This window comes from Schistocerca americana, chromosome 11 (genome assembly GCF_021461395.2).
Source record: "Schistocerca americana isolate TAMUIC-IGC-003095 chromosome 11, iqSchAmer2.1, whole genome shotgun sequence".
NCBI classification, from domain to species: Eukaryota; Metazoa; Arthropoda; class Insecta; order Orthoptera; family Acrididae; genus Schistocerca; species Schistocerca americana.
In genome coordinates this window covers 58,810,306-58,828,425 of record NC_060129.1, presented here as the reverse complement: position 1 = coordinate 58,828,425, position 18,120 = coordinate 58,810,306, and the positions used below count along the sequence as shown (strand labels likewise).

At 42.5% G+C, this 18,120-nt stretch overlaps 1 protein-coding gene across 8 annotated transcripts in view; it reads left to right on the top strand.

Annotated features, from left to right (window-relative positions):
* Nucleotides 1-18,120, top strand: part of LOC124553885 (zinc finger protein 708-like) — a 201,556-nt gene that overhangs the window by 118,718 nt on the left and 64,718 nt on the right. The window contains exon 7 of one of the 8 annotated variants that reach the window (XM_047127897.1): nucleotides 12,667-12,721. The exons of the other annotated variants lie outside the window; for them this stretch is intronic. Within the exon in view, the coding sequence (XP_046983853.1) occupies nucleotides 12,667-12,678 (12 nt within the window). The 3' untranslated portion in view covers nucleotides 12,679-12,721. Of the gene's footprint in view, nucleotides 1-12,666; nucleotides 12,722-18,120 lie in introns of those variants that run through there. 8 annotated transcript variants of the gene reach the window in all.

Here is an 18,120-nt window from a genome sequence, read left to right as displayed (position 1 = left end):
TAAGACTTGATCATACGGTCAACTGCTGCCTCGTCTGGCTGCTTGAATCCCGAGGTCACCTGAACCACTCCCAGTGTGGTTTCAGGTGCTATTATTTCACCCATGACAACTTGATTCTACGGGTACGACGATGCAGGTGTCCTTAACATTTGGTTTGTGTGCTTTTTACCTCGAAAAAGCATATGACACTACTTCGAGGAACAAAATTGTTTGCCAACTTAATGAATGGGTACTATGTGGCTGTCTGCCAATTATTATGCAATCCATTTCTCTAGGACTGGTGCTTTTGATATCACGTTGGTGATGCCTTGTCTGCCTGCTGTGTTGAAGAGAAATGGATCCCCCAAGCCAGTATACTCAGTGGCACATTTACCATACCTGTCAACGGCATTTCCTCTCTTGTCAGGAGCCCTGTCAAATGCTCTGTGTTTGAGGATGACTTCACAATCTTCTACTTTTCCTCTGATCTTCCAATCATGATGAGGCAGCGACTATTGATCATCAGGAGGCTGAAACATGTGTGCAGGCAACTGGTTTTCGGTTTTCACCAGAGAAGACTACATATGTCAATTTCAACTGTGCTTGTCGAAGTTGTAACCGACCAGTGCTCACAGTGGCGGGGAGGGGGGGGGGGGGTGGGTTTGCTGCAATATTGTACATTTTCAGGAAACTGTGCACTTTTTGGGTTTATTATTTGACTCGAAATTAACTTGGCTTCCAAACATTACGGACCTACACACAGAGGACATCCAGTCATTGAATATTGGGAAATGGCTTAGCAGGAAAGCATGGGCAGCTGACAGGTCCCCTCTCATGCAGATTTATAGGGCATTTATAGTGTCACGTTTAGATTATGGGAGCATGGTCTACAGGTCAGCCCATCTTTCCTACCTCATGTGTTAGATGCTGTCCACCATCTGGACATTTGTATATGGACTGGAGCCTTTTTGACCAGCCCAGTTCAGTGTGTCTGTCTGCAGAGGCTGGTGAACCACCGCCCTGCATTCAATGATGTATCCTTTTGACAGGCTCTGAAAATCTCAGCATCACGTCAGTCATTGGCATTTACTGCAGTGGTCCAAACCAACTTACGATGGCTGTTCAGGAATCAGCCCCATGTAAACAAATCATTTGTAATACGTGCCACTAATTGTCTTAAGGATCTGGATCTATCAGATCCCCAAGTACACGACCAGGGATGGGATGCATTAGTGCCTTGGTGTCCGGTACAAGAAAATTTGTACTCCAGATTACATTTTTACAACTTTGCTTTCTTCAATTTTAAGTATGTACCACACTTTTGTCATTGTTGATACAGAAGGATATTAACAAGAGAATATCCTCAGTTGTTTCACTGTTTTCCCCAATAGGGTTTTCAAAGTGCGTCTTTCGGAACAATTTACAAATTATGATGCAGAGTTTTATGGCACTGGAGAGGATTCACAGATATCATCATACAAGGTTTTTTGCCTGTTCCAACTCGCTTATTGAATCTAGCAGACCAGTTGACTCAGCTCATCCATGACTCTTTACAGCAGCTCCAACACCATGGCAAGACAGTGACATTTTGGTGGGTATCTGGCCATATCAGGATACAGGGAAACAACGTGACCAACAAAGCAGCCAAGGGAACATGTTGGGGTGGTGTTGTCTGTCAATGTCCTATCGTGTTGCATGCTGTCACCTCATTTTCTGACGGGTGTGCAATGCATCAGTGGGAGACTGAATGTTTGAAGGTTACAGAAGACAAATTGCGGCTACCAAAATTGACCACACAGGCATGGCGGTCTTCATGTTTGCCTAACTGCTGAAAGGACGTTCTACTTACCAGGCTGTGCACTGGACATAGCCATTAAACACGTGGCTTTCTCCACCAGCTGGAGGATCCACCACCCTGTGAGGTTTGTGGTGTCCCACTTCCAGTTCCGCACATTTTGGCAATGTGTATCTTATATACAGATATCAGGGCAGCCCCCAGCCTCGATGGACATCCGCCCACCATCCTCATCGATACTGGTTTCAGTGTTACAAGAGTGGTGAAATTTTATGAACTGTCAGGCTTTATGCATTATAAACTGCTCCACATGTGGGGACAGTCTTCACCCCCACCCATGAGATTGGCATGCTGACTTCTTGTTTGGGTGCTGGTGACCACGATGTTGAGCGTCCCTTACTTAGAATCATTATTTTTGTCGTCATCTGGGAAAAACTACAGGTGACTCCCTTATAGAGAGTGTGCCACACGAAATGTTCAATATTCAGGGATATGACAGGAACGATCATTCAGAGAAAAAATGTCTAGTAAACATGGGCTCTGAAATAAATACCTTAAGGGCTGTGAGTACTTGTTCAATAGAAAAGCTGTGTTCCACACTAGTGAAGAAGAACAGGCACTTACAGCTCTACAGGTATGCACTTTAGTGCCCATGTTTACTAGACTTTTTTGTTTCAGATGAGCTGGCCGCTGTGGCCGAGTGGTTCTAGACGCTTCAGTCGGGAACTGCACTGCTGCTGTGGTCGCATGTTCGAATTCTGCCTGGGCAATGAATGTATGTGATGTCCTCAGGTTCAGAATTCAAATATGATAAGTATCCTTCAGAGGCAAAAGCTCCTGTCAACAAATCAATAGATTTATAAAGCATCGTATGTGCAAAACTCTGTTGGCTCTTTTCTTACACAATATCTGCAAACCATGGAAGATGGGCAACAGGTAGGTTTCATGTTCCTAGATTTCTGGAAAGTGTTTGACACAGTGCCCCACTCGAGACTGTTAACAAGGATCTAGCATTCCAAATAAGTTGTCCGGTATGTGAGTGGCTCAAAAGAATTTTAATAAAACCATGTAAGTCGTCTTGCATTGTGAGTGTTCATCGAAGACAAAGGTATCATCAGATTTACCCAAGGCAAGTGTTCCGGATATGCATAAGCTATTTGGTGGATAGGATGAGCTGTTTGCTGATGTTGCTGTATGTATAGGGCATTGTAATCTTTAAGTGACTGTAGAAGGATCCAGCATGACTTGAACCGAATGTCTGTATGGTATGTTGAATGACAGCTTGCTCTAAATATAGAAAAATGTAAATTAGTTCAGATTAATAGGAAAAACAATCATGTTCAAATATATAAGTAATGGCACAACAACATCAATTACATATCTATACTGAAGCGCCAAAGAAACTGATACAGGCATGTGTATTCAAATACAGTTATAGGTAAACAGGCAGAATATGGCACTGCGGTTGGCAGTGCCTCTATAAGGCAAGTGTCTGGCACAGTTGTTAAATTAGCTACTGCTGCTACAATGGCAGCTTATCGAGATTTAAGTGAGTTTGAACATGGTGTTAGAATTGGCGCATGAGCGATGGGACACAGCATCTCCGAGGTAGTGATGAAGTGGTGATTTTCCCATATGACCATTTCACGAATATACTGTGAAAATCAGGAATCTGGTAAAAAATCATACCTGTGACATCACTGCTGCTGTAAAAAGATCCTGCAAGAAAGGTACCGACGACTGAAGAGAATCACTCAACATGACAAAAGTGAAACCTTCCACAAATTTCTGCAGATTTCAATGCTGGGCCATCAACAAGTGTCAGCGTGCGAACCATTGGACGAACCATCACCAATATGTGCTTTCAGGGCAGGAGGTTCTCACGTGTACCCTTGATGACTGCATGACACACACGTTGTCTCACCTGGGCGCATCAACACTGACATTGGACTGTTGACAACTAGACACATGTTGCTTGGTCAGACAAGTCTCGTTTTAAATTGTATTGAGCAGATGGATGTGTACAGTTATGGAGACAACCTCGTGAATCTGTGAACCCTTCATGTCATGGGGAAAGTGTTGAAGCTGGTGGATGCTCTGTAATGGTGTGGGGCATGTGCAGTTGGAGTAATATGGTTCCCCTGTTATGTCTAGATATGACTCTGACAGGTGACACACATGTCAGCATTCTGTCTGATCACTTTCATCCATTCCTGTCCATTGTGCATTCCTACAGACTTGAGCAGTTCCAGCAGAACAATCTACATCTATGTGGATACTCTACAAATCACATTTAAGCGCCTGGCATAGGGTTCATTGAACCACATTCACAATTCTCTGTTGTTCCAATCTCGTATAGCATGCGGAAAGGGCGAACACCTATACCTTTCCAAACGAGCTCTGATTTCCCTTATCTTTTTCGTGGTGATCGTTTCTTCCTATGTAGGTCAGTATCAACAAAATATTTGCGCATTCGAAGGAGAAAGTTGGTGATTAGAACTTTGCGAGAAGATTCTGTCACAACAAAAACGCTTTTCTTTTAATGATGTCCAGCCCAAATCCTGTATCATTTCAGTGACACTCTCTCCCATATTTCGCTATAATACAAAACTTGCTGCCCTTCTTTGAATTTTTTCGATGTTCCCTGTCAATCCTATCTGGTAAGGATCCCACACCACACAGCAGTATTCTAAAAGAGGACAGACAAGTATAGTATAGGCAGTCTCCTTAGTAGATCTGTTACATTTTCCAAGTGTCTTGCCAATAAAATGCAGTCTTTGGATAGCCTTTTCCACAACGTTTTCTAAGTGTTCCTTCCAATTTAAGTTGTTCATAATTGTAATTTCTAGGTATTTAGTTGAATTTATGGCCTTTAGATTTGACTGATTTATCGTGTAACTGAAGTTCAACTGATTGCTTTTAGCGCTCATATCGACGACCTGACACTTCTCATTAGTTATGGTCAACTGTCAATTTTTGCACCCATACAGGTATCTTCTCTAAATCGTTTTACAATTTGTTTTGATCTTCTGATGTCTTTATTAGTCAATAAATGACAGCGTCATCTGCAAACAACCTAACACAGCTGCTCAGATTGTGTCCCAAATCGTTTATATAGATAAGGAACAGCAAAGGGCCTGTAACACCACTTTGGGGAACGCCATAAATCACTTCTGTTTTACTCGATGACTTTCTGTTAATTACTATGAACTGCGACCTCTCTGACAAGAAATCACAAATCCAGTCACATAACTGAGATGATATTCCATAAGCACACAATTTCACTATAAGCCACTTGTGTGGTTTAGTGTTAAAAGCCTTCAGGAAATCCAGAAATACAGAATCAATCTGAAATCCCTTGTCAGTAGCACTCAACACTTCATGCAAATAAAGAGCTTGTTGCTTTTCAGAAGAATGATGTTTTCTAAATCCATGTTGACTGTTTGTCAATAGACTGTTTTCTTTGAGGTAATTCATAATGTTGAAGCACAATGTATGTTCCAAAATCCTGCTCCATATTGATGCTCATGATATGGGCCTGCGATTTAGTGGATTACTCCTACTACAGTTCTTGAATATTGGTGTGACCTGTGCAATTTTCCAGTCTTTGGGTACGGGTCTTTTGTGGAGCTAACAGTTGCAATACCCCACATGTGCAGGAACATGTTTCTGAGCCTGAACACTTCTGCTGGCCACCAAACTCCCCCGACATAGTTTATTGAGCACATCAGGGATACCTTGCAGAGTGCTGCCCATAGACATCTCTACCCCCTTCATACTTATAGAGATTTATGGACAGCCCTGCAAGATTTATGGTGCCAGTTCTCTCCACACTACTTCAGACATTAGTTGAGTCCATGCCACCTTGTGCTGCAGCACTTCTGCCTGTTCGCAAGGGCCCTAAATGATATTAGATAGGTGTACCAGTTTCTTTGGCTCTTCAATGTAGGTTCATATTGCAATGTGATATGAAACGAAATGAGCCTGTGAGGTCAGTTGTAGGGAAGACAAATGGTCCACTTCATCTGTTGGAGACTTCTAGGAAGGTGTAGCTCGTCTTTAAACAAGACCACGCACAGGACACGAAGGCAACCCATGTTTGAGCACTGTTTGAGTGTTTGAGATACCTATCAGATCAGATTAAAGGAACACAGTGAAGCATTTCCGAGGTGTACTGCTATATTTGTTGTTTGTGAGCAGCAATCAACAAATGAGTACTTCGGAAATTTTACATGACCACAAATGGGAATCCCCAGAGGAAGATGATCTTTTTGTGAAATACTGTTCAGAAAGTTTTTGTCAGTAGGGTCAGCAGCATGAACTAAGTCAAAATATGACATTTTATAAGAAGTCAATTCCAGTAACAGCAACATAATCTTTATTTGCTTATATTTACAGATTTCTGCACAACAAGCTTGCCTCTTTAAATTTACATTGCCATTTTGAATTGCACCTGTGGTTGTTGTGAATACTCAATTTTCTTTACATCACTCATATTATCATTGACATTATCTTTATAAATTATATTTTTACTTACATCTAACTGGAGTTGATGATCGTCTGGCATCAAGGGTCAACTGTAAGCTGTCCATTATGAAACCACATTTGATTGAAAGACTGTAGCAGAGCATGTGAAAGCAATCAGTCAACTTTCTACCTATATCTTAAACATGAAAACTACAAAGCCGAACACATTGAAAACACTGTACAAGGTTTACACAAAATATCTAATTGACATTCTATGAATATTTTGGAAGAATGGGAGATGTACACATATATGAGAAATTTCCCTAAGAACTTGCGCCGGCCGGCGTGGCCGAGCGGTTCTAGGCGCTTCAGTCTGGAACCGCACGACCGCTATGGTTGCAGGTTGAATCCTGCCTCAGGCATGGATGTGCGTGATGTCCTTAGGTTAGTTGGGTTTAAGTAGTTCTAAGTTCTGGGGGACTGACGACCATAGACGTTAAGTCACATAGTGCTCAGAGCCATTTGAACCATTTGATCAACAACTATATACATACATACATACATACATACATACATACATACATTAATCTTTGTTCCATAGATAATGGATATGACGTTTCATAATGATGTGGAATGTGTAATTTTAAATAGTTTTCTGTACATAAAATAATAATTTTTTTCTTTATTCTTTTTATTTATTTTAATACAGTTACTACTTCATATCTAAGAATTCATCCATTGAGTAGGAGTAGTTGTCATTCAGAAATTCTTTTAATTTGCTTTTAATTGGTGATTGGCTACCTGTCAGACTTTTAATACTATTTGGCAAATGACCAAAGTTTTTTGTGGCATCATAATTTACCCTTTTCTGTGCCAAAGTGAGATTTAATCCAGAGTAGTGAAGATCATCCTTTCTTCTAGTGTTGTAGCTATGCATGCACTTTGCTGTTATTTTTTAAGTCGACCTAGATGTAAGTAAAAATTTAATTTATAAAAATGATAAATAAAATCATAAATAACATGTGTATAAGACTCACTTTTCCAAACCACAAAGGCAAATTTGAAAATGGCATTGTATGCTGAAACAAGCGAACTTGTTGAACAGAAACCTTTGTATACGAGGTCTGTTCAAAAAATTCCATAACTTTGTCCACTAGCAGACCTTTCACATATTGTGCATAGTCTCCTTTGAAATACTCTCCTCCACAATTGATACACTACTTGCGATGCCATTTCCACTTTCAGGACCGTTGTTGGTATGCATCTTGCTGGATCGCTTTAAGTTGCATCTGCTGCGAATTTTCTTCAATGTTTCCTATTGTTGTAAATCTTTATCCTTTGTGTGGTTTACTAATTTGGAAATTAAAACAAAATCCACAGGAGGCAGGTCTGGAGAGTACAGAGGATGAGGCAGCACAGTGATTTTGCTTTTTTGTGGGATAGTCACAAAAGAACAGGGATGAATGTGTGGGTGCATTATTGTGACGCAAGAGCCATGAATTGTCTGACCACATTTCAGCCCCCCTGGGATTAGAATAGACCAGAGATATTCCTGCCTATCATAAGAGGTGACTAAAAGGAGTCTTATCACCTTCCGGCCTGTATGCGATGGTCCCCTGTGTGGTTTGACCTCAGCTTTTCAAAATTTTCTCAAAGAGCGAGCCAACTGGGGTACGGCACCTTACATGGTGCATCGTGTCCATCATGCATTGAGATCTTTAGCCCACTTTCTCGTCGTGGCATTGCAGTCCCGCTCATCCTCCATCTCTTGGGCAAGGACACCTTCCTGGGTGCATTTTCCTTCACCCACTATGCTGTGTCATTTTCTTTGCCGATGATGACTTTGGAATTCTTGGCACCTCATATACATCACAGTAGCCAGTCTATTTAGGTGGGACCGCCATGTACTTGGTTGGTTGTAGCCCCCTGACTACACAGGGATCCCTTTGCTGATGCCTGCACCTTTAACTGGCCACATATGCCAAGAAGTAGATGCCCATCACCCTAGAGTGTCAGAACTCCCAGCAATGGTCATCCTGCCAGGTGGCTTTTGCTGTGGCTGGGTGGCGCCCACGGGGAGGTCCCCTGGTCACAGTGGATGGCATCTGGGCAGATGACGCGCGATGAAGTGCACCACGTCATCACTTGCTGGTGATCAAATGCCAGCAGTCTCTAAGTGTTCCAAGTCTCAGTACAAGTCAAGGAAAAATGATCCTAAGTCATTCCTCTCCCTGGCCACACCAGGGAGGAATGCCGGTGCCTCATATGTACAAGAGCTGATGCAGACTCCTTAGTCTTGATGAAGCCTCAGTTTTGTGTAGAGCATTTAGAGGACAAGTTTGGGGAGGTGGAGGGCTTGTCCATACTGTGGTCAGAATCAGTCTTGATAAAAACAGCATCCTCTGCCCTGTCACGGGCATTACATTCTTGTGACAAACTGAGGGATGTTTCCGTAACCATTACGCACCATAAGATCTCAAAGATGGCCCTTCGTTTGCTGTCTGACATCGGGGTGTGTGCCAACTTAAAGCAACGAGGAGTTCGTTTCATCCGGCGCATCCATTGAGGTCCGAGGTCGCGGATCACACCATAACCGAGAAGATCAAGGTGTTGGTCTACTTCTGTGATGTCATGCCATATATCCCTCCCCCAGTGAGGTTCTTTAAGTGCTGAAAGTTCGGCCGTATGTCTTCCTGCTGTACTTCCAGCATCATCTGTCGAGATTGTGGATGTCCATCTCACCCCAGTACTCCATGTGTCCCGCCTCCCATGAGTGGCAACTGCAGAGAACGTCATTCCCCTTGCTCACCAGGCTGCAGGATTTTACAGTGAGAAAGGAAAATCATGGAATAAAAGACCCTGGACTACACTGAGGCTAAGAGGAATTTTGAGCATGTATATCCTGTGGCTAAGGCCTCCTCGTATGCCACCACTACGAGAACGGTTGTAGCCCCATCAGTTCTGAGAGTTCCAGTTGCCTCTCAGAGCTGGAAGACATCAGCTGCCCCTTTGATGGTGGGGGGGCACTTCCCTCACTGTTGGTCCGGCACCACCTACCTCGGGAGCACTGTCCTCCAACCATCAGGGACACAAGTCCCCACTTCTCAGCTGGAGAAGTGTAAGTCTCCTTCGGCTCCTCTTGCTACAAAGTTGTCCCTTGGGTCACTCCCTTCCCAGGTTTCTGCTAGTGGGAAAGATGACACCTACCACTGGGTGAAGTTCCCAAAAGTAGATGGTTGTAGGGCTTCATGATAATCCTCCATCCTTGAGACAGAATCAGTGAATCTGTCCCAGACAGAGAAACCCAAGGACTGGCGAGAGAATTCCAGAAAGAAGACCCCCAAAACCAAGGGAATTGCGGTGGCACCCACACCAACTGCTGCCTACAAGCTCTGCATCTGCATCTGAGGATGAGGTAAAGATTTTGGCATCCACTTAGGACCTAGATCTCGCCAGACCCTCAGACACAATGGATGTAGCCTGTTCAGGAAAAAGTCGGTGGCAGCATGTGACCCTGAGGCATATACTGCCTCATTGAGTGTTTCATGCCTTCCCAGTCTCACGAACACATCATCCTCCAGTGAAATTGCGGCGTTTTTTTCCACCACCTGGCTTAGCGACAACTGTTAAGCTTTACACCTGCTTTTTGCATCGCTTTCCGGGAGACATGGTTCCTGTCAGTGTGGTCCCCTGCCCTTCGTGGCTAGAGGGGATATTACAAGAACCACAGCGAATATAATAGTGTCAGGTGGAGTTTGCGTTTATGTCCTGAACTCGGTATGTAGTGAACCTGTGCCCCTTCAAACTCCTCTTGAAGCTGTGGCTGTCAGGATACCGACAACACAGGAAGTAACTGTCTGCAACGTCTATCTCCCTCCAGATGGTACAGTACCCCTGAATTTATTGGCTGCACTGATTGATCAACTCCCTCGATATTTCCTATTTATGGGAGATTGTAACGCCCATAACTCCATGTAGGGTAACCCCATGTTTACTGGGCGTGGCAGAGATGTCGAATTGTCCCAACTCGACATCTGTCTCTTAAATACAAGTCGCCCCCACACATTTCAGTGTGGCACCTATTTGGCCATTGATCTCTCAGTCTGCAGTCCTGGCCTTCTTCCTTCTACCCACTGGAGAGCACGTGTTGACCTGTGTGGTAGTGATCACTTCCCCATCTTCCTGTCACTCCCCCGGCGTCATGCCCATAAACGCCTACCCAGATGGGCTTCAAACAAGGCAGACTGGGTAGCTTTCACCTCTGCTATCACTTTTGAATCTCCCTCACATGGTGCCATCGATGTTGTGATTGAGCAGGCCACTATAACGATCGCTCCTGCGGCGGAAAGCGCGATCCCTTGTTCTCTAGGGTGCCCTGGCGAAAGACAGTCCCTTGTTGTTCGCCAGAAGTCACCGAGGCAAGAGCGTTGGCAATCTCTACAGTGACAGAAGTGGCAACCTTCTCTAGAGCACCTAATAGCCTTTAAGTGGCTCCATGCCAGCATTTGCTTGCTTATAAAACGACGAAAGCAGGAGTGTTGGGAGAGCTATGTGTGGATCATTGGGTGCCAAATGTCACCTTCCCAAGTCTGGACGAAGATCAGACGTCTTTTTGGGTACCAGACCCTAACAGGTGTCCCTGGAATTAACATCAGTGGTGTGCTCTCTGCCAACACAGACATGATTGCTGAGCACTTTGCTCGAGCCTGTGTGTCAGCGAACTACCCCCCAGCCTTTCACACCATCAATCAAAGGAAAGTCCTCTCGTTCACTACATGCCACAGTAAACCCTATAACGCCCCCTATACAGAGTGGGAGCCCCTCAGCCCTTGCACATTGCCCCGACACAGCTGCTGGGTTGGATTGGCTCGGATCCACAGTCAGATGATTAAACATATCTTGTCTGACTACAAGCAATATCTCCTCGTCATCTTCAGCCGGTTCTGGTTTGATGGCGTCTTTCCATCGCAATGGCGGGAGAGCACCATAATTCTGGTGTTAAAACCCAGTAAAAATCAGCTTGATGCGGATAGCTATTGGCCCATCAGCCTCACCAATGTTCTCTGTAAGATGCTGGAACGTATGGTGTGTCGGGAATTGGATTGGGTCCTGGAGTCACGTGGCCTACTGGCTCCATGTCAGGGCGGCTTGTGCCAGGCTCGCTCTACCACTGATAATCTTGTGTCCCTCGATTCTGCCATCCGAACAGCCTTTTCCAGACGCCAACATGTGGTTGCCGTCTTTTTTGACTTACGTAAAGCATACGACACAACTTGGCAACATCATATCCTTGCTACATTGTACGAGTGGTATCTCCTGGGCCCGCTTCAGATTTTTATCCAAACCTTCCCGTCACTATGTACTTTCCGTGCCCAAGTTGATGCCTCCCATAGTCCCCCCTGTATTCAGGAGAATGGAGTTGTGCAGGGCTCCATGTTGAGTGTATCTCGGAGGCCATTTACAGCCTAGCTGTCCCTTCTCTGTATTCCGGTGACTTCCGCATTTCATATTGTTCATCCAGTACTGGTGTTGCTGAGCGGCGCCTACAGGGAGCCAATCACAAGATGCAGCATGGGCTCTAGCCCATGGCTTTCAGTTATCAGCCACGAAGTCTTGTGTCATGCACTTCTGTCAGCATCATACCATTCATCCAGAACCAGAACTTTACCTTAATGACGATCCACTTACTGTATTTGCGACATATCGGTTCTTAGGACTGGTTTTCTGATTCCCGATTGACTTGTCTACCTCACCTTCGTCAGCTTAAGTGGAAGTGCTGGCAGCACCTCAAGGCCCTCGGTGGCTTGAGCAACACCATCTAGGGTGCAGATCGCTCTATGCTGCTGCATCTACAGAGCCCTTGATCAATCTCGCCTTGACTATGGGAGTCTGATTTACGGTTTGGCAGCACCCTCGGTGTTGTGTTTACTCGACCCAGTGCATGACTGTGGCATTCGCCTAGTGACAGGTTGGTTTAGAACGAGTCTGGTGATCAGTGTTCTGGTGGACGCCGGAGTCCCTCAATTGCAGCTCTGACGTTCACAACTTCTCGCCAGTTCTGTTACCCACATTCGTAGTTCTCCTGAGCGTCAGAATTGCCATCTCCTTTTCCCACTCACAGCAGTTCATCTCCCATATTGGCGTCCCAGGTCAGTGCTCACGATTGCGGTTCGCATGCAATCCCTTCTCTCCAAACTGAAGTTCTTCTCTTTAGCACTTCCACTTGAGGTCCATTCACGTACACCTCCATGGTGTGCAGCTTGGCAAAGCTTCGTCTGTACCTTTTGCATGGCCCAAGGACTCTGCTAACCCCGCCGCTCTCCGTTGTCATTTCCTCTCGATTCTTGAACATTCCGGGGCTCTGAATTTATTTACACTTACAGCTGAATGGCTTATGGTAATGTCGGCTTCGTCTATATCCACAGAGGCCATATTGAACGGCATTCCTTGACTGCTGGCTGCAATGTATTCACTGCAGAGCGTGTGGCCACATCTCGTGCGCTTCAGTACATCTGTTCCTGTTCTGGTGAGTCGTTTTTTCTCTGTTCTGACTCTCTGAGCAGCTTATAAGCTACCAACCAGTGCTACCCTCGCCATCTTTGGTTGCAAACGTCCAGGAGCCCATCTCTGCTCTGGAACGGTCCACTCATTCAGTGGTGTTTGTGTGGACACCAGGACATGTTGGAATCCGAGGCAACGAACTTGCTAACGGGCTGGCCAAGCAAGCTATGCGGAAACCGCTCCTGGAGATGGGCATCTCTGAAACTAACCTGCATTCTGTTTTAAGCCACAAGGTTTTTCGGCTTTGGGAGAGGGAGTGGCATAACAGTATGCAAAACAAACTGTGTGTTATTAAGGGGCTGTGAATGAGTGGAAGACTTTCCTGCGGGCTTCTCACAGGGAATCAGTTGTCCTTTGTTGGCTTCGCATTGGCTGTATGTGACTCACACATGGTTACTTCCTCCACTGCGAGGACTGAAGTCAGTGTTGCTGTGGTTCCCAAATGACAGTCATCCTCCTCTTGCTGGACTGCCCACTTTTATCCACTCTGCGGCAGACTTTTAACTTTCCCAGTACCCTACCTTCGGTGTTGGGCAACAATGCCTCAACAGCAGCTTTAGTTTTCCCTTATTCGTGAGGGTGTGTTTTATCATTTGATCTGAGTTTTAGCGCATGTCCTTTGTCCCTCTGTGTCCTCCACCCTAGGACCTTTATGGAGAAGATATTAAGGTGTTGCAGAGTGGCTGGCTTCTCCTTTTTTATTCTCATGGTCCGCTGGCCATTGTAATTTGTTTTCTTGTTTTTAATATCTTCCCCGTCTCTTGCGTCTTTCTGGGGTTTTCTTGCCCTGTTTTGTCAATTGTAGTGTTCGTTGTCCTTCTGTCATTCTTCTGTTTCTTCCTTTCCACTGTTATTGTGCCGTACATCTTCTTCTTTTTCTTCTTTCCTTTGGGTAATTGTTCTACGGGGAACAAGGGACCGATGACCTCGCAGTTTGGTCCCTCCCCCCCCCCCCCCTTTTAAACCAACCAACCACATTCAGGCCATATCCTTCTCACAATTCCAAACAGGTGTCGCAACACATCCCTACAGTATCATCGATTAACAGTTTGTCCCTGTGGTATGAATTCATGACGACGTTCTTGACATTAGTTTCATCAGTAGATGTCGAAGGGCGTCCTGAATGAGGGACATCTTTGATTTGCATCTGGCCATTTTTAAACAGTGTGAATCATTTGTAAACTGAGTACGCCTTAAGCGCCTATGCCGTAGGCTTCCTGCAATATTTAGTGTGTCTATGTAAATGTTTTCTCGAGTTTCACACAAAATTTAATGCAGACATCTTGGTCCTCTGGCTCTGCCATATCAAAATTTGCAAACTGTGTGACACATTTTAATCAATACATCACTGAACAATAGCTAACAGCCATACAACAATGAAACTTCTGGCCCTTACTCATTAAACACAAACGTGTGCAGGGCTCGAAACCGCATTTCAGTCCAACACACCATTGGCACAAAATTACGAATGGTCTGCAATTTTTGAACAGATCTCGTACAAGTAAATAAGGATTAAATTGCAGCTACAAGATTTGAAAAATCAATAATTCAAGAACAGTCTTAATCGCATTTATTATTTTTATAATAGCGCCATCCGGCGTCAACCCAACGTAGGGGTCATCTTCTGGGCATTTACACCATTGGTCGACTGCTGGTGGTGTCACTCGTGTGTACATAACGGCAGGAAACTATAGTTCTTATAAAACTAGTAAGAAAGTTTAGAGAAGTGGTGTTTGTCATAGGCTGCAAAATGATCCTACAGCCACCCATGTATGTCTTGCATAAGAACAGTGAAGACAAGATACGAGAAATGAGGTTTCAGAAGGAAACACGTAGGGAAACATTTTTTCCTAACAGCATTTGTAAGCCGGACAGAAAAGGGAATGACTAGCAGTAGTAAAAGCAGTGCTTCCCCATTTACTGTTACAAGATTGGTGTCCAATAGTGTGAAGAGAATTGGAAGAGAACCAGTAAATAAGGTCTCCATATCAGTTAAGGAAGTTCTTTTAAACAGTGATTTACGATTCGGAGTGTCACAACATTGTTAAATTCCACCATAGTAATGATATGCCACAGCTGTCACATGCAGTCATTGATTATGTAAATGACATTCACAGGATGTTAAAAATTAAGTTCTTTCGAAGGCCATCTTTGCTAAATGAGCTCTCCATATTGAAACAGATCCTATGTAATGAAGGAGAAGAGCTTCCAGAAATGTAAAAACAGCAACCAACCTCTGTTAATAATTCTATTTATTATGTACATATAGTGTCATAAACAGTTAAGAACTGACTGGTTAATCATCAGATTGGTATGCACATTCATAATTAAATTAATTAAAACCACACACACACACACACACACACACGTATGCACATATGACGCAGAGCCAAAGAAATGGCCTGTTGGAGAAGTTACAACATGTACAGTAATGTTACAGTAGGAGGTTAACAATGCATAAAAGTTTCACTATAAGCAATACATACTGCACGAAACTTATTTGTATCTAAAATGAAAATAAAAAATCGTTATTTATCATAATGGTGTAACGAAATTTTACAACTGTACATACATAAATATGATGAGAGTTAGACCTAAATTACCATTGTGACAGCTTACTGCCTGTGTGTATTAGGATGATGACAAATAAATTAAACCAATTAAATGTCTGTTTTATTTTAGTGTGGCATTTGATTTTTGGTTAGGCTCTGAATGTTTCAGTTGTAGGACAGAAAGCAGGTGGATGAAATTTTGTCAGGAGGCAAAATTGACTGAATCAATGTGTCCACTGACAAGTATGAAGTGGTGGTTTTTAAAATGATCTTCTTATATGGGATATACACCTATCTCAGCTATCTTTTTCTGTAGGATGCAATAGTTGAATTGGTGTCCAATATGTTTTACTATACTCAAACAACCCTGACTCAACAAATAATCACAATAATAATTAAATAATATAAATTCAAGTTTTCATGATGTTTCTGTCTGAAGTAATTTGTGCAGTTAGTCGTGGGCACATTGGTTGTAGATTGCTGTGCCTAAGTTGACTTTTGCAATAAAGAGTAGTTATAAAATTATACTCATCTTGAATTCTTGATGTTGTAGATAATGGCTCAGCTTGTTGTTTAATTAGTTTACAGGGTATGTTCTCTCAAGAGGCCGAGGTCTTGACATGTTTAATGAACAGAATTTTTTCTCTGATAGTCTTGATTCTTTGTAATGAATTCATGGAACAGTCGTGTCAATAATCAGGTTCTGCTCTCTTGTGTATAATTCAGTTGGATGATCTTTTAAATGAAACACTTTTTTAAGAATCAGTTTTATGTATTTCACCATAACAAAAATCAAAACAATCTTGAATATATAAACATGTGGCATATATCATTGAAACTTTACAAGTTCCTGTTACATAAATACAGTTGAGGAAAGTTCCTGATTTGCTTCTCACAGCCTGTTCTCTGTGAATCCATCTCACTGATACTTCCTCCCCAACTCTTTCCAGAACAAATAAAGTTTACAAAGATGTTATGGTTCATTAGTACAGAGAGTGTCACAAATGTCAATGCAGGCAACTGAGATATATTTTCTGTAGATAATATTATTTGATATACAAACATTTTGTGTAAAGAATGAATGATTTCAGAACCATAAATATAATTTTTACAGCAGATTTTTAATAATACATGTTTTGCAAGAAGTAGGTTTATTTGCTGATAACTAGTAAAAGTAACAAATGTGATTTCGTGGGATAGTGTTTTCAGGTATAAAGAGAAAATATAAAGAAACTGATTTTTAAAATGTGATGGAAGAAATATAACATGATAAATGAAATTTAAATTGATGGTCAGCCATATATAACAGCCCTGAACACTTCCTTTTAGAAGACAAGGTATACAAATTTCAAAGAAACACTAGAAAAAGAATTATATTGAAAGATCCATTTGTTGACACAACTGTTTCGTCATCTACTACTGAGCAGATGTCACAAAGGTGTAGACTCGTTTCAATGCCTGTTATGGGTTGTATGCATTACAAATGTGGCTTTTGATATTTAACTGATGGCATTTACACATTCCTTGCTTTCAGTCTCAAACCTTCTCCTGGTGTGACCAGTGTAGTATATATTAACATTGCATTTGAATTTTTTTTATCAATATTTGACTGAATATCCATTTGTTTTGAGTCGTTACAGTTTCTTGTGTTACATAGTCTTAATGGTTCGATTATGAACAATTTCTCATTAATGTAAAAAAGTGATGTGTAATGTGTAATATGTAAATTATAAAGAATTAGTTCATCATTTTCAATGCAACCTTCAGAAAGAGAGAAATATAATAATAAAAGTAAGTTGTTGAAAACACATTTTTCCTGTCTCTATGTATCTGTCTTCTTCTTCTTATGTTGAAAATAATCACTGTCCTCAGCAGTAACCATGTTGAACAAACATTAGCTACTGATAGGGCAAAGAAAAAATCTTAAGAAGCGGATATTACACAGTTTTCCATCGTGAACAAAATTCCGGAAAAGAACAAAAAATGGGAATTACACTTTGGTAGTCATAGATTTCCAAGCAGCATTGAGTTCAGTGGCTACCAAATCTGAAGTACCAGCCCTTGCAAAACAAAGCATTGATTCAGCCTATGTAAGTGCACTGAAGAGTGGTTGTGTTAGCCTCACAGTTTCCCTCACACTGATCATGATAAACAGAACTAAAGAGTCAGACAAAACTGGATATTAATAAAACTATTCTCAGTCCTCCCAGAAAAGCTTTTCACATTGCCAAATTGCCAAACAGAGAAGATAAGTGCAATAAACCTGTAACTCGGGTGATAATCACACAGTGTAGCCTCACAGAAGAAGGAATTGTCTTTTGTACACAGAAGTAATCAGTGAACTGATGTACAATGTGAGATTAGACCTGATAAAGTAAGGTACCTATTTCCAGTGTTTCATTTGGATCTGGACACTGGACCAGTATTGGTTAAGTTTTTCTGTTTTTCCACTTTTCAGTGTCAAATTACCTTTTTAAGAATTATGGGTTAGTGACTATGTGTTTAAAATTACTTCAGGGTTAGGAACTTTTTGGAGGTAGTAAGGGGGAGCCCACAAGGAAGGCACAGACTGTATTCCACCAATTCTGCAATACCTGTAACAACAGGAAGCATGCAGAGTTGTCAGACCTTCACCCCTTGTTTGTTGTGATTTTTACTGTTGCCGGAGTTATTATTGCATTTGTTGTTACTTCTATTTGTTGTGTGGTATTGAACAGTGTTTCACAAAGAAAATCATCAAAAGTTGAGTGGAAAAGTTCCACCTCA